Below are 23,867 nucleotides of genomic sequence, written 5' to 3' on the forward strand. Positions count from 1 at the left end.
GACAACAGGGGGAACAGGGAGAAAAGGTGGTAGAGGATATCTGACAGACAGCTCCACAGCTGCCACTGAGGAAGACTGTGACTGGGAGACTTTTTACACTGTTCCTCCAGATTAGGAGGGAACAATGAAATTATCAGACAACAGAAGCATAATTACTTTTCCTGTAGTGCAGAGGCTGCAGAAGTCTTCCACAAATGGCTGCAGACAAACAGTGAAAGGTGCACACCTGGATCTGCTCAACATGGCAGAAATAACCTGCTATTTAACTTAGATTTTCTAAACATAGCACTGCTTAATTAAAAAATGAATAAGACACTGTTCCTTTGCTAATGGAAACACTGCTTCTTATACCTGGTGCTTTACAGGGCAGCCTGCAGATTTTTTTGGCTGTTTTGGAGTCCTTCCCTGAATGCAAATCCTGGACCTTACTTCCACTTGATTGAAAGTAATTCCTTCGTGCCACCAACACTCTGGATTTTTCAGTTCAGTGTATTTATTAATTAATTTCCTCCTTTTCTTGAGGTCTGTCTTCCTAAAAGTCAAAATCTGTGGCTATTTGACTTTTATAACCCTACCTCTGTCAACAACAACTGAATGAACATTCAGTTGCTCAGTCAGAGCAATATACAAGAAGCTCCTGTAAAAGTATCTACTTGATAAACCAAATTTCAGTCAGCTTCCCTCTTGTTGGATATCTGATGAAGAAATCTGGTTATGTGGTTATACCAACTTCCTACTGAAGGGCTGTTTTTAACAGCTGCCTGAATCTCACCTCCAGCAGGCTGATCACACAAAGAGCATTTTACTGGACATGAAAATTCCCAGTTAAATGTGGTCTGGTGTTCCCCAAGGCACCTGATGGTCATCATGAAAATGTGATCAGTATTTCCTCTCAGCTGGGAACACAGAGGTTCCCCTGATGGCCTGAGCTGTTTCCATGAATAACTCCTCCTGCTCAACACCACCCTCCTCCTTTTCCACACAGAACAATCCTGTTCCTTTGTTACAAACAGATGAAAAATGTATTAATCTTCCTGGAACTCCCATCCAGACCCTCTTCACACTCAATTCCCAACCTTTTTTTGTTTCTAGCACACAGTGGATCTTTTCTTTCCTCTCCAGCATGCCAGCTTCTTCTGCTGCTGATAGACACACCTCCCCACAGTGTCAGAGCTGCTCTCCTTGCTCTCTCTTATTTCACACCAACTTTCCCTTCCTCTTGAATGCGTCCTGCTTTCATTTCTGTCAAATTTCATTATATATTGCTTCCTTTGAAGCAGCTTCCCCCTCTTCTCCCTGGCTATCATAATTCTGCTTGCCTTCCCATCCTCTCCCTTAGCAGACCTGTTTCTCAATTGTATTTTTAATGTGCCAGGTGGTCCTTTCTTCTACCTCTGGTCACATTAATTGTCTCTTGGACTGTCTTATGTCAAAGGCTACAGAAACCTCGTGTGAATGCTGGGCCCTGTATCTGATCACCATTATTGTCTGTGGCACTTTGCATTCTCCCACTGCTGCCACATCCCCAGAATAAACAGAAAAGGTGAGAGGGAGAAACAAAACAAACTATAAATGAAGCAACTATCTGCATGTTCTGCCCAACTGAACTGCACCCTGAGAACAGAAAGATCCAGGGAGATCTCAAAGCCCCTCCAGGGCCTAAAGGGGCTCCAGGAGAGCTGGAAAGGGACTTGGGATGTGGGATGGAGGGACAGAACACAGGGATTGCCTTCCCACTGCCAGAGGGCAGAGTTAGACAGGATAATGGGAAGAAATTCTTCCCTGGCAGGGTGGGCAGGCCCTGGCACAGGGTGCCAGAGAAGCTGTGGCTGCCCCTGGATCCCTGGAAGTGCCCAAGGCCAGGCTGGATGAGGGCTGGGAGCAGCCTGGGACAGGGGAAGGTGTCCTTAGACACATAGATGGCAAGGGGCTGGAATGAGATGATCTTTAATGTCCCTTCCATCCCAAACCATTCTGTGGTTCCATAGCCAAGCTCAAGTCCAAAGTGATGTCTTTTTACATCTTCCTCTAGGAAACTGTACCTATGCTCCATATGAACAAATTGCTTCTGTACTTCCCAGACAAAAATTTCAGACAAAATACTTCCCTTCTAAGTATCACCCCCACTCTCCTTCTCTCCTGTTTATGCTTTCTCCTTGAATCTGCAGCTTAAAACGTCCTGGGTTCCCTCTAAACAGCCTTTGTGCAATACAACTCAGAGCATGAGACACAAGTGAGAGCCAGAGAAGCCTGAAAAGTGTTTATGAACATTAAAGAGATATTAAATGTTCATTAAGAATTTGCAGCATACCTTTTATGCAGTTTAAGCCTTCACATATTTAATGAATATCTAAATTGGGAAAAAAACAATTGCAATAAATACTTAATTTAATAACCAAGTGCTAGTTACCTTTCTCGAACAAACTCTGCCATTTCTTTCTGCATTTGTTTCCCTTTAAGTTGCTTTTGAAGAAGAATTTCAAATCCCGACACTGTATTGTTCCCTTGTGAGTCCTTCTTATCTGCCTGAAAGAAATAAAAGGAAGTTCAACAGAAAGCTTTGGAGGCCAAACCCACAGAGATGTGGCTCCAGCAGCAGCTGCCCAGCAGTGGTGCCTGAGGAAGCCTCCCCTGAGAGCAGCTGATGGCCACAGCACCTCAGCCCCTCTCAAAGAAATAGCCCAACACTCTCCTGCTCCTCTTGCTCCTTTCTTTGGATTTAAAAAAGGAAGTTTTACAATTATCTTTAGCCAGCAAAGGATGTGGGGCCAAAAGCAACAGCCCTGCTCTCATTTCTGCCCATGACCCTTCACAGCTGGGTGTCAGCCCCAAGGGCTCAGCCTGCCAAAAGCAGGAATCCTGGAGGCAGCAAAGGGAACTCTCCTGGGGCAGGGGGGAGGACAGTGCTGCTCCTTCCAGCCCTGAAAGACCTTTAACAGACTGCAAAGTTCAGCTGTGGTTTGTACTAAGGAGAACAGAGCCAGTCTGCAGGGATCTGCTGTAAAACAAGGCAAACCAGCAACCTGTCCCACAATTTCCACCACACACCCCATTCCTCATTGTCTGCTTCCTCCACAGCCCCTTGCTCCACTGGCTTCAGTGCTGCTGCAAGAACCAACACAGTTTTCTCTCTGCTGCCTCTTTTCTCTCTGCTTCCCTATTTCATTTCCTACCCTCTTCCAACAAACAAATTCTCAGAGCACATTTCCCTCAGCGCTCTGCGTTTGCTCTGATCCCCCGCGTGCTGCACAACTAGCCAGAGGAAAATGCCAGATTAATCAAAGCAGGAGACTGGCAGGACGCCCTGCCAGGCACCAGCAGGATGAGACAGTGGGAGAAGTGCAGATGATGGAAGAAGGAGAGCGGGCTGTGGGCAGACCATGACAAGGCCAAAGAGGAAATTCCTGCCAGCAGAGTTATGGGAGGATAGAAGTCTGCAAGAAGTAAGGAGTTTAACTAGAATTTCGCTGAAATTGAGATGTGACCAACCCACGGAACCAAGCATTGGCTGAGCCTGAACAGGGAGGACCAAGCAGAGCAGGAACATTTGTAAGACACATGCAAAAAAATCAGTCTGTACACCATTAATGATTTAGGGTCCACTGGGATCAGAAGACTGGAAGAAATAGAAAAAAATTTGTGATAACGTGCCCATTGTCAGTGTAAGCCAGCAATGCCCTGTAATCAGCACTGAGCAAGCACAAGGGGAAATGCTGCTGGGTCTCCCAACACTTATTTTTAAAAAGGGAAACACTTGTAACTGAAAACACACATGAGATTCCTAAAAGCTTCACTGTTGATTCTTTTTGTAGTATTTGTTGATTCCATTGTGGTTTTCCTCTCACTGCCCAGAAAAATCTTCTGGTGGAAGAAAAGTTTCCCACTGGAAGACCATTTTCTATCAGCTTCACACTCCAAGGACTACTGCATCATTTTAATGTGATTCAGGAAGCTGAAAACAGACCTGAGCACAAGGGGGCACACACAGAACCAGCCACTGAAGACTTCGGATGCTCCTGGCTCAACATAAGCTACAAATGGGCCTGTCCTTCACAAACCTCACCCTACAAATAACCCTTTTATTATCTGACTTCTGGATTATCTTATGGGGGAGCTGAACAACTTTAAAAAGTTTTTAACTATCTGTTTGTTCTAGAAGGGGCAGCCCCTGCTTCCTTGTGTAGCCCTGGGTCTCGTGCTCTGGGAAACACTGAAATCATTCCCTGCCAGCCACCTCGCTATCCTTTGGACCTGTGCATCTTTGGAGTGAGTCCAGAGGCCACTAAGCTGGAACACATCTGCTCTGGAGGTAGGCTGAGAAAGTTGGGGCTGTCCAGCCTGGAGAAGAGAATGCTCTGGAGAGACCTCAGAGCCCCTTGCAGGGCCTAAAGGGGCTCCAGGAGAGCTGAAGAGGGATTTGGGACAAGGGACGGAGGGACAGGACACAAGGAATGGCTCCCAGTGCCAGAGGACAGGGATGGTTGGGATATTGGGAAGGAATTGTTCTCTGGGAGGGTGGGGAGGGCTGGCACAGGTGCCCAGAGCAGCTGGGGCTGCCCCTGGATCCCTGGAAGTGCCCAAGGCCAGGCTGGACAGGGCTGGGAGCAGCCTGGGCCAGGGGAAGGTGTCCCTGCCATGGCAGGGATGGGACAGGGAAGATCCCTTCCAACCCAAACCATCCTGGGATTCTGGGATTCTATCCCCTTCCCGCTGCACTGCCCTTTTGCCTGTGGTATTTTGAGATGTGTGGCTTGTCCTACATCCTCCCTATTTCCTGAGCAAATCCATCTCCTGAGAACTGTCCTTGCCTATCTGGACACTCCTCTGATGATCAGCCACATCTCAGACTGGTCAGATGTTTCCAGGAGATCTCCACTGGCATCCCAGTCTCCTTGGTACTCCCTGAACACATTGTATGTCAGCCCAAATTCTCCCTTACCTTGTAGCACAAATCAAGCTGTTTATTCCACATTCTTGGAAGCTCTGGAGCTGCATGTGGCATGTGGCTGGCTGCCTACTTACCCAGAAATAATCACAGTAGCTCCACTCTGAAGGTTTCAGCAACTGCTGCTCTGGCATTACGTCAGGGTGGGGGAAAGTCACACAGTTGATCTGTTCAAAAAAAAAAAAACAAAAAAAAAACAGAAAAAAAGAGTTAGACAGTAATGAAATTTAGCTTTTAATGAGAAATATGTAAATAAAAAGTTATATCCACATGCTTTCCATCAGAAAATCCGCAGTGAATGCATGCCAGTGAAGAAAAATTGGTTGTTGCATGGAAACAGCAGCTAAGTATTCCCAGAATGCTACTCTCTGCAAGCAGCAGTGTTGGCTCAGGGGGAAATAAACTACCCATCTCACATAAGGAAAACCTACTGGATTTGGAAAGCACCACGCAGGGAGTTCTCCCAGATCCCTGAAAACTGTGGTAGAAAGCCTGATGTGAAACACCCTGAGCACAGAAACACAGTGAGCACCAGAGAGCACTGCAGGCACTATCAGTGCAAAACACCCTTGGCTATGCCAGTCTCCTACAGGATGCCAAAAAAACTCATTATTTTTTCAGTGCACAGCCCTTCAATCTCTCTCTAAGCCCTTTTCAGATGGAAGTGATGTTCTGTGTAGAAAGGAGCAGGGGCTGTCTGGAGTCAGTGAACCTTCAGTGAGCAGCAGCCACAGCGGTCTGTCAGACAGGACTCATCACACGCTCATTAAACAACAGCAGAAAAAAGTCCAAGCACTCATTAAGTTCTCCCAGCCTGATAACAGCACAGTGAAGGCAATGAGCAGCACAGCTACTGCAGAACATGCTGCAGAACAACCCTGGACACAGCCAAGCCTTTCACAGGAAGCACCAGCAGGAGTCAGAGCTCACTGCCGGTTTGTAATGCTCACCCCAAATCCCTGCTGGGCAGGTACCCTAAAATCACTCCCTCTCAGGGTCATGGGAACACTGAGAGCACTTGAGAATTAATCAAGGGATCAAGAGATATGGGGATGGGAGACTCCCAGATGTAACCATCCGGGGGTGAGGGTTTGTTTTGGATCAGTTAACGCTCACAGGAATTCCACACACAAATCTGTGGCCCGGGCAGACCCAAAGGCAGGGCTTACACCCAGTGCATCTGCCTTAGGGCTATTCAGAGAGGATCAGAAAGGATGTGGGTGCTGACAGTGCAAACCCACCACGCCAGAGCAGACAAAACCTTTGGCTGATACAAGGCTGCTCCTACAAACCCACACTGGTTCTGCTGCCTCTGCCCAGGCTGGAGCTTCAGCAGCTGTCCTGTAACAGTGCAAGAGCTTGCTCCACATAAATCACACTGCCCCAGAGCCTGCCAAGTCCATCCCAAAGCAGGCTGAGGACCCTGTACCTGTGGTGTCTTCGGCTGTCACCACAGCTAGATCTAAACCATGTGTCCTCCTTTCCAGCTCCCATCAGGCTTCAAACTGAGCTGCAGGTCAGAGATCTGGGCTTTGCAGGCAGTGGCCATGCACTGGTGACCCTGCACCTCCAACCAGGAGCCAGCCTCCAGCCAGAGGCAGAATGTCCAGCCAGAGCCAGCACCTCCAGCCAGTGCCAGCACCTCCAGACAGTGCCAGCACCTCCAGCCAGTGCCAGAACCTCCAGCCAGTGCCAGCACCTCCAGACAGTGCCAGCCTCCACTGGCCACAGGGTCCCAACCACAGACAGCACTCCCTGTTCCCTTGTGTCCCCCATCAGGAGAGTCATGCACCAGGAGTTACAGAACATCAGCTCAGTTGAGAGCACCATGGCCATGCTCTAACCAACTGCACCTCCTGAGTGTATTCTGCAGCCTTGAACAGAAGTCTGGGCATCACAGAATCACAGAAAAATAGAATATCTTGAGTTGGATCATTGCATCGTGGCACTGCACACCAGGACAGGGAGGTGATCTGCAGTGGAGGGCACAGGAGCTGTATCAGCAGCTTAAAAATCTTCAGAGAGAAACAGCATGGGAAATTCCCATTCCTTGCTAAAGGCAATGCCTGTTCCACAAAAACTGAATCTGTGTCAGCTGGAAGCTGCTGATTAGAGACGCGACAGCGAGTCTCAGTGTCCTGAAGCAACAAGCACAGACTCACTGCAAATGCCAAGGCTGGACTGATGACAGTGTCCCACTGCAGTGGACAGAACTCCAGGAATGCAGCAAGAAGCGGAACAGTGAGCATGCACATCAGCAGGTGATAAAAGTAGGGTTAATTCAAGTGTTTCTCAAAGTTTCAGGAATAAATCAAAATATTCTTCAATTCTCCGAAGACTGAATTGTCTGGAAATGATGCTGAATTGTCTGGAAAGAGTCATGAGGTCATTTGGGTCTAGTATCACTTTTAGAAGGGAATTGGTGCCAGAATTAAAAAATCAAAAATGCATAAGCTTTTACAGTCTCAAAAAAAAAAAAAAAAAAAGTATTATGGTAAACTAAACTTTACAGAACTTACAGCTTTATTTTACACTAAGTCCCACCAGGGGGCACGGAAATTTTCAAAACTCTAGAAATATAACTAAAAATTACATTTGAATACATAGATAATCCTGTGATCTTTCTTTCCTTTCCTTACCCCAGATTTTTTATACTTAAACAAGAGCTCTTGGATTGCTATTCCCCAGTATTTCTAAAACCTCTCAGGATTTCCCAGCAGGAGGGAACACCAGGCTGGCACCGAGCAGCAGTGGCGTGACGGTGTGGCATTCCCCCCTCCCAATCCTCTCTCTGAAATGCTCCTTTTCTTTCCTCTAAAAGCAAAGAAAGCTGAAAAAAAGCACTCTGCTTCACCAGCTTAGTCCCACTGATGAGCTGAGTGATGCTAAGGGCAGCCAAAGCACCTCGTGATGATGTCCCCATGTGTGACAGCATTAAACAGCTCCATCAGTCCCATGGACAATGACACAAACACACTGCCCTCACTAATCTGGAGAGATCCCACTTTGCTCACGTCCCTGAGACCTGTCTAAGCTCCATGCAAGCTCCAAATCCAAACCTGTGGCGGTGTGGATATCTTAACAATGCTGACTTGCCAGCAAGGCCTAACAGAAGCTTGCAGAAGGTGACTATTACAGCTGTAATTGCCAGTAAGAAACAAAACAAATTAAAACACGTCTCTCAGATAATGATGGAATCACAGAACATGAAGAGAAAACAAGGTGTGATGATCTGCATTGCATTCCCACAAGCTCCACTGGGACAGCCGAGGTGATTATCAGCCTCACCATGATATTAAGCTCTTATGCAGCCTCTTTGTCAAAATAATGGCTGTTGTCAGCTTGCAACAAAGCAAAATTAATAACAGGACACAAGCAGGGCAAAACCCCAAGGAAGAGCTGAGCAAACCTGCCAGAGGACAGCAGCTTGTCTTTCCTGGGGCCACGAGTGGCACCAGAAAACCTGTCTGAGAGCCACTGGATCACACAGGACAGAAGGTACAGAGTCAGTGAAGGAAAAAAACATGGTGACAAACAAACCTGATGGAGGACACACACAGAGGGGATCCGAGAAGCAGCACAGATTGATGCATTTCTCCTGACAGGCTGTGTGCCAAAATCAGTGGATTAAAATACTTTTGCCTGTGTACTGATCAGAAGCAAATGTGATGATACTCTGAACAGCTGAAAATTCCAGCTCCTATTTCCCATGAGTACGTTGGCAGTCATGGTAAAATGAGCTGTTTATGTTGTAGGTGACTCTTAATTATGTCTGAGACACAAAAGGGTGAGAGAAGATGAACAGACACAGGGAGCCAGGTGAATGCACAGGATTTGCACAGGAACAACAAACTTTGTTGGCTTGGACGTGCACATTAATCTCCTGGATTTCAGAGTCTCTACAGGCTTTGAAGTCACTGCCACCACTTACCAGTAAAGGAGACATTGCCAAGCAACACGAATAAAACAAGAATAATTTGATCAAAGCTTAGATTATCAACTACATGTTTGTTACATCAGACACAGCATAAATAAATGAGCAGAGAGCAGGCGAATTTACTGTGCCAGGCTAAAGTGACTAAAGCAGGCCAACATTTTTGCTTATCTCTTCAACTAAAAAATGCACATTTATTTTTTTGCTTTCTACACATTCTCAGCACCTTAAACACAGAAGAGATGTGCCAGATTGCCTCACTTCAGTATCTTCTTTACAATTTCAGCTGAGGCGCAGAAAGTACAACATCCAACTCCACTAAGTGAGTTCATGTGGAAAATTGAACTATTTGGGTAAAAAAGCCAAATGCAAAGGCTGGAGGAGATCTCAGAAGAGCTTGGGCACAGCCACAGGCTTGGGCAGCTTCAACTCCATGAATTTGCCCTGGGTTTCAGATCTGGTAGAGCGATGCTGCAGCTATGGTACCACAGAAGGGAAGAACAGACAATTCAAGTCCTCACTATTAACAAATCCATTGATTCATTCCTATTTCAAAGGGAAAATTCTGCCAAAAGTGTGAAGGGGCACTCTTTACTTGGTCTACCTGTAGAAAGGTTCAGAGATTATTCAGGGCCCTGCCAAACCAGGGCTTTTCTGACAGTACCTACCATGGGGTCAGCCCCAGGGCAGAGGGGGGACTGTGCTGAACATGCAGCCTCATGCTGTGTTCATCACAACCCTGTGTGTGTCACACTGTGTCAGACAGAGCACAGCAGCAGGAAATCCCAAGTTCCTGTGACAGGCTGCCCATCTTCCCATCTGCAGCACGTGCTCATTGACGTGTCCAGCACAAGCAATCCAAACACCAGCATTTTCCAAGTCCTGCACTATCCTAATAAGGCACTAGAGAATATTTAAAAAGAAACCCACACTCAGAAATAGCTTATAATCAGGCAGCTTTCCTGCTCTTCCAAGTAAGACACAGCTCTGATCCTCAGGTGACATCCCCTGGTATATTCTCCATTTAACTCTCCCTCACCTATTGTAAATGATCTCCAGCTCCCACAGACAACTCATGGCCAGAGGCTTCAGGAATCAGCCAGCAAACCATCCAGCCTTAAACCTATGAGTGCACCTTAAAACTCATTATAAAACCAGCACAGACCACACACCTGAAGTTTCATAACAGCCTCTGTTATACCCAGCTGGAGTTTCTATTCCAAAGAAGATGGAAGACAATGTCAGTAACATTCACTGGCCAAAGAGAAAACACCAGATTATTCTTGTTGGTTGCACACAGATGGGAAATACTCCAGCTCCACCTGCCTTCAGGGTTTCCAGAAGCTGTGCTACTTAATGCCACTTGGATGCAGAGGAGGCAGATGCATCCTGAGGAAGATACTCCCACTCCTCTGCTGAAGGCGATGACGCAGCAACAGCTTGGCTGGACATCACCTGATGTCTGCAGCTTGTGTGCCACAGCATTTCAGTTTGAAGGGAGGTTTCCTGGACCAAAAGCCTCAAAGTAAATCACAAAATTCCCTTCTGCAAGATGTTCTGCCTGAGCACAGCTACAGACCAAAGAAAAGCATCTGACAGCAAACTAAGGACATGCCCTGCAGCTCTGCTAACCAGAACATCCCCACGTCAGCTTGAGTGGCACTGAGCAAACAGAACCTCCTAGGAGACACTGAAAACACTTACACTGTTTTACAGTTTACACTCCATATAAGATTTATTTTCACAATGCTGCCCTGATGGAAGCAATGGCTTGGAGCAAACAGCTGTTAAAATTAGCTTATTTTTGTCTATCTGATTCATCCTACTTGAAAGCTTTGGGTTTCTGCTGGAGAAACGCACACCCAGTGACCCTGACATAAAACACAGTTCCTTGCTTTGCAGATGTTACCTGATGGCACATGGGCCAGCAAATGTGGGAAACCACCCTCAGAGAACAGCCTGAGTCCTCAGCCCTGTAAGCAGCAGGGACTGCAAGAAAAAAAAGCTCATGTTTGTGCTCATGCAGCCCAGTGCAAGCCACCCTGTGTGACCATGTCTAGTCCCTCTGGACATGATGTGCAGCCCATGATTTACCCCAAACCCCCAATGTGAGCAGGCAGGGGCTGCATTCAAGGGCTGGGACATCTCTCCTGTCCCAGCCACAGCAGCCCTGGAACAGCTGATTCTCCTGAACATCTGCAAAAATGTCTGAATGTACAGAGTTATACTTGCTTCAAAGCACACCACACTCCCAATACACCAATTAACATTACTAACATTGGTAACAACCAATTTCAGTAACTAAAAACACTGATTTAAGTGGGTTTTTTTCAAAACTGCTGAAAATTTTCCTCTCCTGCCCCAGAACACTGTACCTGCATGGCAGTGGCTGACCCACATCTCAGTCAGGGACACCTCTATGTGCTTCTTTTGAACCCTGGTCTTTGTCACCAGCAACCCAGCCCACTAACAAATTAATCTGCAGGCTGCATGTGACAATGCAGACCACAATCTCCTCCTCACAGTAACATGAAGAATGTATAATATTAAATTATTCCTTTTGTTCTCATGGACTTGATACCCTGCCAATACTTGAAGCTGCAAGCATGGTTATTGCCTCTCCTTTATTGCTGAAAATTAATTTATCAGTTCATTTCTTCTGATTTCCATTTAAATAAAAGTTTCTATTACTAGCCACTTTCATTCATCTATTTTGATGTCCTTTCTGTTTTTAATCATCTGTCTTGCACTGAAGAGCCTGTAAGTGTTAATTGTGTTCCAGATGAGGTCACCAAGCACACAAAAGATATTAATGTCTGTAAGCGAAGACACATCATACAATTGAGAAGATTTCCATTCATAACACAGAATCATAGAATAGCTTAGGCTGGAAGGAACATTAAAGCCCATCTTGTTCCACCCCCCTGCCATGGCAGGGACACCTTCCACTGTCCCAGGCTGCTCTGAGCCCCATCCAGCCTGGCCTTGGACACTTCAGGGATCCAGAGGCTGCCACAGCTGCTCTGGACACCCTGTGCCAAGGCCTCACCAACCTCACAGAGAACAGTTTCTTCCTACTATCTAATCTAAATCTCCTTTCTTTCAATTTAAAACCACTGTTCCCTGTCCTGTCACTACATGTTCTTGTAAAAAGTCTCTTCATTGAGTCAGTTATACTTAATTATAAAGACTAAATGTAAGATTAACTTCACACTGAAATGTAAAACCTCTGCCTATACTTTCCACCAAAAACCTTACTTGGACACTCTGACACAAGAAACCTTCTTAACACCTCAAATACAGATCGGGAAAAAAGGATCCCGCTCTGTCTGTCTTCCTCTAACTCTTCAGCACCTCTCCCAGCACAGACGCTGCTGTGGAGGGGAGATATCAGATGATGAAGTTTTTTCAGGACACCTGGCTCCGAGGCACCCCTTAAAGCACCGCGTTCCCTCCTGCTCATCCTGGAACCACCATTATTCCACGGAAAACCGCGCCCGGACTCCAGCGCAGGGCAGAGATCCCAAACCCTCCGTGGGTTTACCGGCGTCTGAACAGCAAAACGCCGCGCGGGGCAGGATGCTCCGGGCACGGGGTGCCCAGCCCGGCATCCCCGCGTTCCCCGGTGCCCATCCCGGCATCCCCGCGTTCCCCGGTGCCCAGCCCGGCATCCCCGCGTTCCCCGGTGCCCAGCCCGGCATCCCCGCGTTCCTCAGTGCCCATCCCGGCATCCCCGCGTTCCCCGGTACCCAGCCCGGCATCCCCGCGTTCCCCGGTGCCCAGCCCGGCATCCCCGCGTTCCCCGGTGCCCAGCCCGGCATCCCCGCGTTCCCCGGTGCCCAGCCCGGCATCCCCGCGTTCCCCGGTGCCCAGCCCGGCATCCCCGCGTTCCCCGGTGCCCATCCCGGCATCCCCGCGTTCCTCGGTGCCCATCCCGGCATCCCCGCGTTCCCCGGTGCCCAGCCCGGCATCCCCGCGTTGCCCAGCCCCGGAGCCCCGCACTCACCGTCAGGCTGCTCTCCTTGCTCTGCCGCCGCGGCGCCGCCGGGGAGCCCGGGCTCTGCGGAGGGAAGCGGAGCGCATCATCGCGGCCGCTCTCGGAGCCCAGCATGGCTGCACGGGGCGGGGAGAGGCGGGTCCCATGGCACGGCTCGGCTCGGCTCGGCTCGGGAGGCAGGGATGGAGGGAGGGGGAGCTGCGGGAGGCCCCGGCTCGCTGCTCCGCCTCTCTCGCCTCCGCCGAGCTTCGCTGCGCCGCGGGACGGAGGCACCCGCTGGCGGGGCTGGGAACAGTGCCCTGCCATGGGATGGTGCCGGCACACCCCCCTGAGGATGGGGACAGGAGTCTTGGTGTCCCATGGGGTGGCACTTTGCTCTGCTGGGTACGAGAACGGGACGGCGATGGTGGCAGTGTCCTGCCGTCAGGCAGTTCCTACCTGTCTGTGGAATAGTGGCATGGCATCCCCCTGGGGACAGCGACACAAACGTGTCCCTGTCACAGCTGAATCGTTCCTGGCATCATCGCTGGGCTGTGCCAGGGACTCCCACCCCAAATCCCACTGCCCCGGCACCCGGTGCTCGTCCTGGGCCCCGGCACCCAGCAGCAGCATCATGCCTAGCACCACACACGTGCAGCTCCGTGGCTGTTGTGCTGTCCCCTTGGTGGCAGCTGTGACAACTCCAACGGGCAGCATTTAGCTGCTCTCTAGGAAGCCATAAACAAGGTCTGGCCCTGTGCCCAGCACAGCATAACTCCGCGTTGTTCTCAGATGTGGCTTTTCCCCCCACCCCCTGACCTGTTTCCAAGAAATGTGGCTGAGCTTGCTGGAGGGATCTTGCCAGCGTTTGTTTGTGTGGTGGCTGCTTCCCAGGTCTAAGAAAGCATCCTGGCCAAAGCCTAGGAGCTGCTCCACAGTGGGAGACAGCCCGTGCCAGGAACAGACAAGGAGGCAGTCAAAGCAGAGCAGCTTAGGATGGCCCAAGACACACAAGGAGAGAGAGAGAGACAGGCAAAAAAAAACTTTGAGGGTATGCAGAACAGCTTCTTGCAACCACAAGTTATGATCAGATGCTTTCCTTACTAAGGACTCTTCTGCAAAAGCTGCCACAGCTCCCAGGAAAAGCAGCTTCCCAAGCAGGCGTAGACACAAGCTGTTCTGAAAATTAATGCCACCAGCAGCCAGTTAGAGATTCAGAACTAATTCAAAGCAGGTTCAAAGCAGGGATGAAGCCAGGACTTCAATTTGGTAAAACCTGTAATAAAGGAGCAGTGGAAAGAGAGTATGGAGGCGATGAAGGGAATGAGAAAAGTCATGAAAGGGATTTCTGACAGGCTGATGGCTGAGTCAGCTGAGCAAAGCAGTGCCTAACACTGAAAGGCTGAGAGAGCCTGGACAAGAGAAGGCTCCAGGAAGGCTTAGTGGAAATTTTCAGTACCTGAAGTTGGCCTACAAAAAGCTGGGCAGAGATTTTGGACAAAGGTCTGGAGTGATAGAAAAAGGGGAAATGGCTTCCTATTGCCAGAGGGCAGGGTTAGGTGGCATAGGAGGAAGAAACTGTTCTCTGAGGTTGGTGAGGCCCTGGCACAGGGTGCCCAGAGAAGCTGTGGCTGCCCCTGGATCCCTGGCAGTGCCCAAGGCCAGGCTGGATGGGGCTTGGAGCAGCCTGGGACAGTGGAAGGTGTCCCTGCCCATGGCAGGGGTGGCACTGGATAGGCTTTAGTCTCTTTGAGCTGAAGCCATTCTGTGACTCTATGACTTCTCAGGTATCTCAGATGTGAATTTGAGTAAATAAGTATCTGTAAATTTGAGTAAGACTGAGCACTGGAAACAGAAGGTGGCAAATGTTGCTACAAAGGAAGTTCTGCAGAAGTTAGTTAATCTGACTGTGTTCCATGCTAATACAAAACACGGGAGTCAGATACCTTGAGAAATTATGTATTTTTTTGGCACAAGGACTCACAAGGGACTTTTTCAAGGAAGTCACAGCCTACAAGTTTATTTGGGTTCTCTGAGGGAGTCTCAGTAGATGTGTGGACACGGGTGTCTGGTACTGCACTACATAAGATTCTAAAATGCTTTTGACCCAGTTTAGGTGCTCACTGTCTCCAGCCTGGGCAAATTGCTCAGAGAGACAGCAGCACAGGGAGTTAGTACAAGATGTTTGATGTGCAAGAAACAGGGTATCTGAAGAGCTGGACTGAGAACTTTCATCATGAGAAATGCTGTGAATCTAAACCAGGACTAGTGACCTAGGTGAAAGGCTGAAGGGAACTACTTAAGAGGGCCAAGGCGAAGCGGGACAGTTGTCAGACAACACAAAACTTACACCAAGAAACTGAGAATGCCAGAGGGACACTGAGAGCATCAGACAGGCCAGGTCCACATGGCAGCAGCACACCAATCAAATACACATTTCCCCAGGGGTATTTAGCACTGCAAAAGGACTCACCACTTTCATAGAGAAATGAAAACATAAAACTCAGGTCTGAGACCACTGGGGGAAACTCCAGAGGGTGGGGAAGCACAGCCCAACTGGAGTGTGATCCACCAGCTGTGGCAGTCACATGGTCATATGGTGATAGTTTGGCAGGGAGCAAAGAGTTTCATGGGAGGAGCTGGAAGAGGGCCCTGTGCTGCATCTGCAGACCTGTGGGGAGGATTTTCCCAGGGATATGACGCGTTGCAAGCAAAAGTGAAGAGGTATTTATTGGAAATCTGGACAAAAGGCGGGGGAGGCCAACTGTCCACAGGTCAGCATGCTGTAGGTTAACTTGGGGTGATGTGTTGGGTGAGGCACTGAGGAGGGGCTGTGAAAGGACAGGCCAGAGTGGATGAAGTCATTGAGAAAAAAGCTTTGGATGAATTCTTTGTGAATACTGTATTTGGGAGGGAAAGCTGGAGCTGCAGGAAAATACAATGAGATACAGACATGGGCGGATGTGTGAGTGTAAAGAGAGGACTGTGCTGGACACAGGCCCAGGGTTCAGGCTGGAGTGGCAGGAAAATTCATAGGGTTGTTAATAGTGACTGAAGTGGCCTGGTGGATTTTTCAGAAAGGAGCGATAGGACAAAAAAATCCAAAGGACCTTGGCATTTTTTACTGTTTTACCAGCTGGACACAAAGACTAACTGTGCTACATGCAACAAATCTGTCTGATCTGAGAGTTTCTAAAAGAAAATGACCTCCTGACTTCCTGCTCTGGGTGGATTCCTGAACTACTTCAGTAAAAACCCATTTATTCTTGAATCCTGCTGTTTTTTCTTTCCCCCAAACACTTACCTGGGGGTCCCCACTGGCTTTTCGGAGGCTCATATGACCTGAGTCGAGCTGGTGTACTGGGGAGCCAGAGATGTAGTAGCCATTCACTGTAATAAGAGATGGAGAGTTAGCAGGCTTGCTGCTGATAGCAAATGAAAAACAGCACAAATTTAACAACCAATCCCGTAACTGAATATGCAGATACAGATCAGTGTTTTAAGACTTAGTTGTATTTCTCATTACCCTTCTGTGATTTGATTGGTAATAGATTAAACATCTTCCTGAGTGGAGTCTGTTTTGCCCATGACCATAATGAGTGATCTCTCCCTGCCCTTATCCCAACCCAAGAGCATTTTGTTGTAGTTTTCACCCCCATTCAGCTGAGGAGGAGAGTGGCAGCATGGCTTGTTGGGTACCTGTCATCCATTAAAAGTACTGGTCCAAGGGAGTTGAGTTTTAATGTCAAGAAATGTGCAAGCCTTGCAAGATGTTTATGGTTCCTGCATAGAACTATAAATTGCCTTTTTTTTTTCTTTTTTTTTTTTTTTAATATACTGAGCAAGGAATAATGCTCAAAGTAGTGTTAAAACAAGATACTCAACTACATTATAAATCCTTTGGTCACAATGAAATGCAAAATCTTTGCACAGACCACCCACCCAGTTCTGCCAATAAACTGCCAATAAAGATTTGTTTTCTAAGGAAAACATCCTCTAGCCTGCTTTATTTACAGTCAGCTGGCAGCAATGGCCTTCACATTTAACACTTTTTATTCTAGAGTAATTTTTGCTTTACTTTGTCACTCTGCAGTACCCAAGAGCTTTTCAGTACAGTTACACATCTGACTCTGTTACTTGCTTCCCTGCAACCTCAAGTCAAGACAGAGATTTTATATATATGATCACCCCTGTAGCCATCACATGCTAAAACTCTTTGCTGTGCTTATGCTCTGCATGGAAAAGCATCAGCCAGCCCATGTGTGTCTGCAGCTCTTTAATTTCCCTGCCCTGTCAGAAAGCAGAACTGAGGAAGTGCTTGTTGGGCCCCTCTTTGCCTCTGTGCTCCCAGGAGGAGCCACCCCAGCTCCTGAGTGGACGCTTTAGACACCCAGACAGAAGATGGATGGACTGGCAGGGAAGAAACAGTCCAGAAGATGTGTCAGGAGGGAAAGCCCCACCATGTTTGCTCTGCTACACTCTCATGACCGTGTAGCCTGGAGAAGAGAAGGGTCTGGGGTGACCTTAGAGCCCCTCCCAGTGTCTAACAGGGATACAGGAGAGATAGAAAGGGACATTAGGCAAGAGTCTGGAGTGACAGGACAAGGGGCAATGGGTTTAGGCTGTGGGAGGGTAGACTGAGATCAGAGGTTAAGAGAAAATCTGTGAGGGTGGTGAGCCCTGGCACAGGGTGCCCAGAGCAGCTGTGGCTGCCCCTGGATCCCTGGAAGTGTCCAAGGACAGGGCTTGGAGTATATTCCATAACCTGGGATAGTAGAAGTGTTCCCACCCATGGCAGGCAGGTGGAACGAGATGATCTTTAAGGTCCCCTCCAACCTGAACCATTCTGTGATTCTATGTGTACATCAAGTCTCTGTCATATGACAGCACATTCCTTTGCTTTGCTGAATGCTGGAGAAGCAGATTCAGGCAGTGCAGCCAGGCACAGCATCAAACAGTACCTGCAGAACTCTTCTGTGACACAGGGCTCTTTGGAGTGCCAGGCACGCTGCTCGGCCGCTCCCACGTCGTTTCTGTTGAAGGGAAACACCAGTGTGAGGGTGATGGAGGCTTTTGCACACATAGCAGAGTTATGGCTAGTACACATAAACCAGGCTCTGACCCTCACTGGCCTCTGAACCAGGCTCTCACCCTGTGAGGAAGATGCCTGCACCTGCTTGCACTTCCTCTCTCCCCTCACATCTTCCTGCTACAGCCGCCAGCTGGGATGGGTGGAGACAGCAGGCTGGAAGCTGCATCACTGGTTCTTCCAGATCAGTGCCTGGGAGCACTCAGCTGGCCTGCAGTGAGTGCCTTTCCAGGTGCACTGAAACCCTTGCCAGCCGTGCTCCTCAGCCTGGGGACAGGCACCAAGCAGTGGCAGTGCCTCTGTCCCTGCTCTGTCCACGAAAGGCAGCTGTGAGTGCCTCACAGATGTGGTTCCAGACACATATGCACAAGCTCTAGCACCTTTTTTCCCAAAAAAAATTATTTCCCTGGAAAATTTCCTTTTTTTCCACTCAGGTCACTTAGCAGCTGGAATCTGCAAATGTTTGTCACAGCAGTTGTGACACTCCAAAGACTGATTCTGCTTCCCTCGCTTCAGCTGCCTCTGTAGTTTAACCATTCTGCTCATTTTCTCAGCAAATGGAAAATTGTTTTTGACCACATGCTGAAGACAGAAGATTTAAGTGCAAAACTTTTAAAAAGTTGTAAACAGAAGACAGTGGAGTGAGAGCAGCAGCTTCCACAGAAGTCCAGCTAGAAAGCCCAAGGAACCATTCCTTTTGAATGCACATGTCAGTTCCAAATCAACTAAACAGCACCGATTGCCAGATGGTATCAAATAAGAAAATAAACAAATAAACTTTCATCAAATCTAAGGACTACTTGGCTGCTTCATTTGAAACTGCTGTTTCCCAAATCCCAACCAACAACCATCCAATTCTGCCAAAGCCTGAAATCCTGCATCTGTGTCAGTATTCTGGATGACCATGGTCAAATGGTGATGGAGGAGAGCCCTTGAGGATTAACAGTTTAGGTTTGGCAATGAACACCTCCCTCAGGGCACATAAGGCCTCCTGTCCTTGGTCAGTGCTTATTTAGGCATCAAACCCAAGAGATTAACATGCTTAAGAACCATAAAATGCCTATTTATATATATATATATATATATACACATGCACATATGTATATGCATACATGTGTCTAATGTCTATGTATATATTCATATATATGCACAGAGATGTCCTCAAGGGTTGTGTTAGGTTCCTTATTTCAGGAAAGGACTCAGGATTACAGATCCCAAATGGAAGCAGGTGCCACCTCCCACAGCTGTAATGTCCCAGAGATTACAGAATGTCCCTGCTCCTCCCAACCTTCCCCTCTCACCCCCTCCCTGAAACACAGCGTGCTTTTGCTTCCAAAGAAAAATACTTTGAGTTTTTTCTTCCTTTAAAAGTGCAAAACCTGATGAACTACAAGCTTTGCTGAGTCACAGGGGAATATTTAAATTTTAGCCTGTTTTTGTGAACTGGGCAGTAAGTAAATAAATTCCACGCTAGGTCAATAAAGAAGCACTGAGAAGTGTCTTGACTAAACAGAAGTCAAATCAAATGCAAAGAGTTGTCTTTTATGAGTCAGCTTGGCTTGGCTTACAGTCCACAAGTGCGTGGTTAAATAAAGACAAATTCTAATTTACATTTACTGTAAGGCAAAGATAAACAATACAGTACCCACGTGTCTTGTAGATTTTTTTTTTAATTTTTAAATTGTTGATTAATTAATAATGTGAGTTGAGATCTGCGAGAAGGGAATTTGATGCCCACTGATGCTGAGCCCCAGTGCAGTGATGTTTTTTTTTGCCAGCACTGACTTTAATGTTAGCAGTAAAGCAAATTACCTTCATGTTTGGCTTGGGGGTTTCACACAAGCCTATCTACCTCCAGCATTTTTGAGACCCTATAGAGGAATGCACCTAAAAACCTACCAAATATATGTATGAAATGTAATGAATTGGTTAAAGAGATGTAGCTCAGTTGGCCACAGCATGATGCTAACATGAGGGTTTGATCCCTCTATGGGCCATTCACTCAAGAGTTGGACTCAACCCTTGCAGGCCCCTTCCAGCTCAGAATTTTGTGTGATTCTGTGAAAATTACCAGCTGCTTCTTGTAACTGGTCTCTGCTTTGCCTCCTGGCTGTTGTGGAGCTGCTGTGCAGTGCCTCATTCTTCCCCTCTGCCACACAGAGCACCCAGACACATAACTTGAGGGCAGAAAATTCACACATGAAAGAGCAGTGCCCAGTGGTAAGCAGATTTGTGAATCCAATTCAAAACATTCAGTGTCTTGACAAATTTTCCAAAATAAAATGACTTTGGAGTTAAGCACATTGAAAAATAATAAAAAAAAAACAAACAAAAAACAATGCTATAAAATGCATTAAATAAAAAAAAATATTTAATTGGTTAGGAAATGAACAAGAATGTTTTAATTCCATTTATTTTGAGCATTAGGAGAAAAAAAAGTCCACTTCTGTGCAGGGATTATTCTGGCAGCTCAGTAGGGATAGGGACTAATCTGGATCAGAACTGCACTGCTGGAATGCCATCTACTGGAAGCAACTACATTTACAAAGGTAAAACTGTGACATAAATTTCTCTGCAGCTTAGTCATGATTAGAAATGAGAGTGGGGATTAGAAGTGAGTGGGGGGATGACTTTTTTTTACAGAGACACAGAGAAGGCTTGTTGAGAGATAATGCACTGTCTGATCCAGCAAAGGCAGAGTCTTGTCTGGGAGTACCACACAGAGCCTTCAATCCTGCTGCTTGGAAAATCAGAAGGCCACTTGTAACTCTGTGGTAAAAGAGTGATCATGGATTTTAGGAATAGATTCCATATTGGCCTGGATTTTATATCCCACACACTTTTCCCCAGAGGATGTTCCAGTCAAGTTAAAGCCTCGTACTCCGGGTGCAATTTAGCACTGGCAGACCAACACCAACAAGTTCTGTCCTCCCTTACCAGCCACACGTTAATTACACCAATTAGGCAGTGTGGGAAGGAATAAGCAGTAGTTTCTTTGAGAGAGATGACCCAGCAGACAATTGCAGACAATTTTTGACTGTGAAGGAGGATTGTGAACAAAAAGAAGTGCTGCAGCCTTGGGAGATACCCAAGGCCAAGGCTAGGAGCCATCTGGTCTGGTGGAACATGTCTGCCCCCAGCAGGAGCTGGAACAAGATCCCTTCCAATCCAAACCATTCCGTGGTTCTGTGGAATTTAGTTAGTGAACAGCAAGGCAGGAGAAAACCACTTGTTAAAACTGAAATGACGTAGTAAAAGGAAAAACAGTTCAAAGATCCGAGCTCTACTGGCCAACGGAACCAGAGAGGGTTTTCACAGAAGTGGTGAAACATTTCCTACCAGAGGAAAAGTGGAAACCTGTGGTGTTTGGGGGAAGCAAGTTCACTTCTGTTTGGCAGAATGAGAAATGACATGATGTGTCAGAGCCACACACTCTGGGATGTTGTGTTAGTCAAGAAACACAGCTTCTGAGAATATCCTGAAGTGGATGATTTTTGTGATCACGCTGTGGCAGCTGAAGAATTAATTGTTGGTCCCTCTTCCATGAATTCAGTAACACTCTAAGGTCAAAGGAGCTGCTCTCCAGCTTGAACATACATCAGCCTAAAGTCAGGGCTTTATGTACCAGCACAATCCCTCACAAATGTGCTCATATTCCTTTCAGGAATGCATTTAGTACCTCAGCATGGTGTCATGTGTAATTCTATTTTTGGAACTAAGTGCTCCAAAGTTTCATTCTCTCATCTACAAGAATGGGGCAGATCAAGCCAGTGGACTCTGGGTCTGCTTTCTGTGCAGAAACCTCTCCTGTTCTTAAAGATCTGTAGCACCTGCCCTTTGTCACCCAGCTACTGGTGCTAACTCACATCTTTATAAATAGGTTTGGAGTTTATTTTGGCTTTAACAGCAATAAGCCTGTGATGCTGAGCAGCTCCAAACCCAGTTTCTGCCCTGAATAACCTGAAGCTGTGCAGGCTGCACAGGCCAAGGATGAAGACGCACAGACAGGGAGGAAGAACAGCAACAGAACATGTCCCCCCTCAATGCCACAAGAAGAAACCCTGAAAACTTCTCCTAAACTGCTCATGAAAACAAGCAGGACTAGAATTCACATCTGCAAAAGGCTAGAACAGGCCCACACAGTTTTAACTCCTCCCTTGCAGACACTTTGCAAACCCTCCATAACCTTTCTGTGCTTCTCCACTGCATCTCCACAGGCTCTCAGCAAGGTTTGTGGCAGGTCCATGGCTCCCCAAAGGGTAAAGATTGGTTGGCCCTGTGACTCAGAGGGAGGGCAATCAGCCCTGCTTAGGAAACAGGTTTTCTTTAATAGCACAGCACTCCCAGCCAAAACCTCCTCTGCCTGGAGCCACCACGCTCTGAGCCTTGCCTCACCAGCCAGGAGCAGAGAACTGTCAGGGCTGTCACACCTCATGTCCCCTTTCTGGCTAAGATCTTCCCCCCATTTGTGATGAATTGGCAAAGTTTTCATAGCACTTCATTTCTTGATACTGTGTGGGGTAGAAAAAAGCCCAAAGGAATGGCCAAGGGACTGTGGGGGTTTGTGCATGCAAGGAGGGAACACCACTCACAATGCCCTGGGACTGGTGTGAACCATCAGAACTTTTGAAGAAGAAGGAGTGGATGAATAAGAGTGCAAGGAAAATATTTTTCCCTTCTGTTCCACAAAGGATGTGCAGCACAAGATTGTGTTTCATTGGAATGAGGAGGTCTCACCTCTGCATCAGTTCACAGAACTCAGACCAGCCCTGGCCTCCTGCAGACCAAAGGCTGTGGTCTCTCCTGAGCACTTTCTTCATCTTTGTGCTCCCACATTTTGGTCCACTGAGCCCTGCAGTACTGAATCCTGTATGGGTCACCTGTTCCAGTACCAGCTCAAAATGCCCAAACCACCAGCCCGTGCATGAGCCTCTGAACTGCAACACAGTGACCTCACACTCCTCCATGGGCCTCCCAGGACTGTGGCCTTTACCTCCCTCCTCATACCTAATAAAAAGAGACAAAAAAGCAGGCAGAACTGACCAATGCAAATCTCTGCATCAAACGTGAGAGTCAAGCACACAAGTGCTGAAAGCAGAATACCAGGCAGCACATGAACTTGTTCAGCAGGACTTGCGGTATCAGAACTGAAATCCACTTCCATCCCACAGGCAGCTCAATAAAAGAGAGACCGAGGCTGCCAAACAGCTTTTGACCTCAGTCTTGAAAGACACACCACGGAGTCAGGCAGCATCCAGGAGTTCCTGAATTGCTCTGTCCATGTGAGAGAGGTGCTTGCAGCCACCTCCACAGCACGGGAAAAGCTGCTGACAAGAGCTCTCACTTGATCTTTCAAAATGATTACTGCGACATCTACCATGCCCCTCCTTTTTGCAAACATGTGACAAAAGCAAGCCCTTCACTGCAGGCTTAGCAGTGATAATAATGCCATTTCCAGCACTTTCCTAGACAGGCTTTGTTGTTCTGGGTTTTAGGCCACTTTACCAAGGCAGGTTCCTACACCACCCTTTAGCTAGGGCATCCTGTATCAGAGGGAAATGCTCACTGAAACCATTTAAGTGTATGAGAAAATGTGTAATAAAAATGTTTGACACCTCTTTGGTGTCTCCATAAATGACTTACTCTTTGAGCTGCAGTTCACAAGTTTAGTTGGAGTAGGAATTGACTGTAGATGCTGAGGGATGAATAAAACCCCTCAACTCAGAGACCTTTCAAGGAAATGACCACTTTCAGCCACACATTTCAGGACTACCCCAGAACTCACTGGTGCAGGTGGCATTTTACTAATGATGTTTATGATGATAAGAATATATGGACCTTAATTAGCATCAAGATAACACAAAAGCAGAAGTCCTGCTTTCCAGGAGATAAAATGCTGTTTAGTAAATGGGAAGGAGCTTAC

The 23,867-nt window shown here is 47.5% G+C and overlaps 1 protein-coding gene across 3 annotated transcripts in view; it reads right to left on the reverse strand.

Moving 5' to 3' along the window:
• GAS7 (growth arrest specific 7) overlaps positions 1–23,867 on the reverse strand; it is a 76,813-nt gene that overhangs the window by 14,329 nt on the left and 38,617 nt on the right. For all 3 annotated transcript variants that reach the window (XM_058852110.1, XM_058852111.1, XM_058852109.1), the window contains exons 3-7: positions 17,817–17,888; positions 16,160–16,245; positions 12,886–12,939; positions 5,023–5,112; positions 2,411–2,526 (exon numbers count right to left, since the gene is read on the reverse strand). In XM_058852110.1, coding sequence (XP_058708093.1) covers positions 2,411–2,526; positions 5,023–5,112; positions 12,886–12,939; positions 16,160–16,245; positions 17,817–17,888 — 418 coding nt within the window. The remainder of the gene's footprint in view (positions 1–2,410; positions 2,527–5,022; positions 5,113–12,885; positions 12,940–16,159; positions 16,246–17,816; positions 17,889–23,867) is intronic.

This window comes from Poecile atricapillus, chromosome 17 (genome assembly GCF_030490865.1).
Source record: "Poecile atricapillus isolate bPoeAtr1 chromosome 17, bPoeAtr1.hap1, whole genome shotgun sequence".
NCBI lineage: Eukaryota > Metazoa > Chordata > Aves > Passeriformes > Paridae > Poecile > Poecile atricapillus.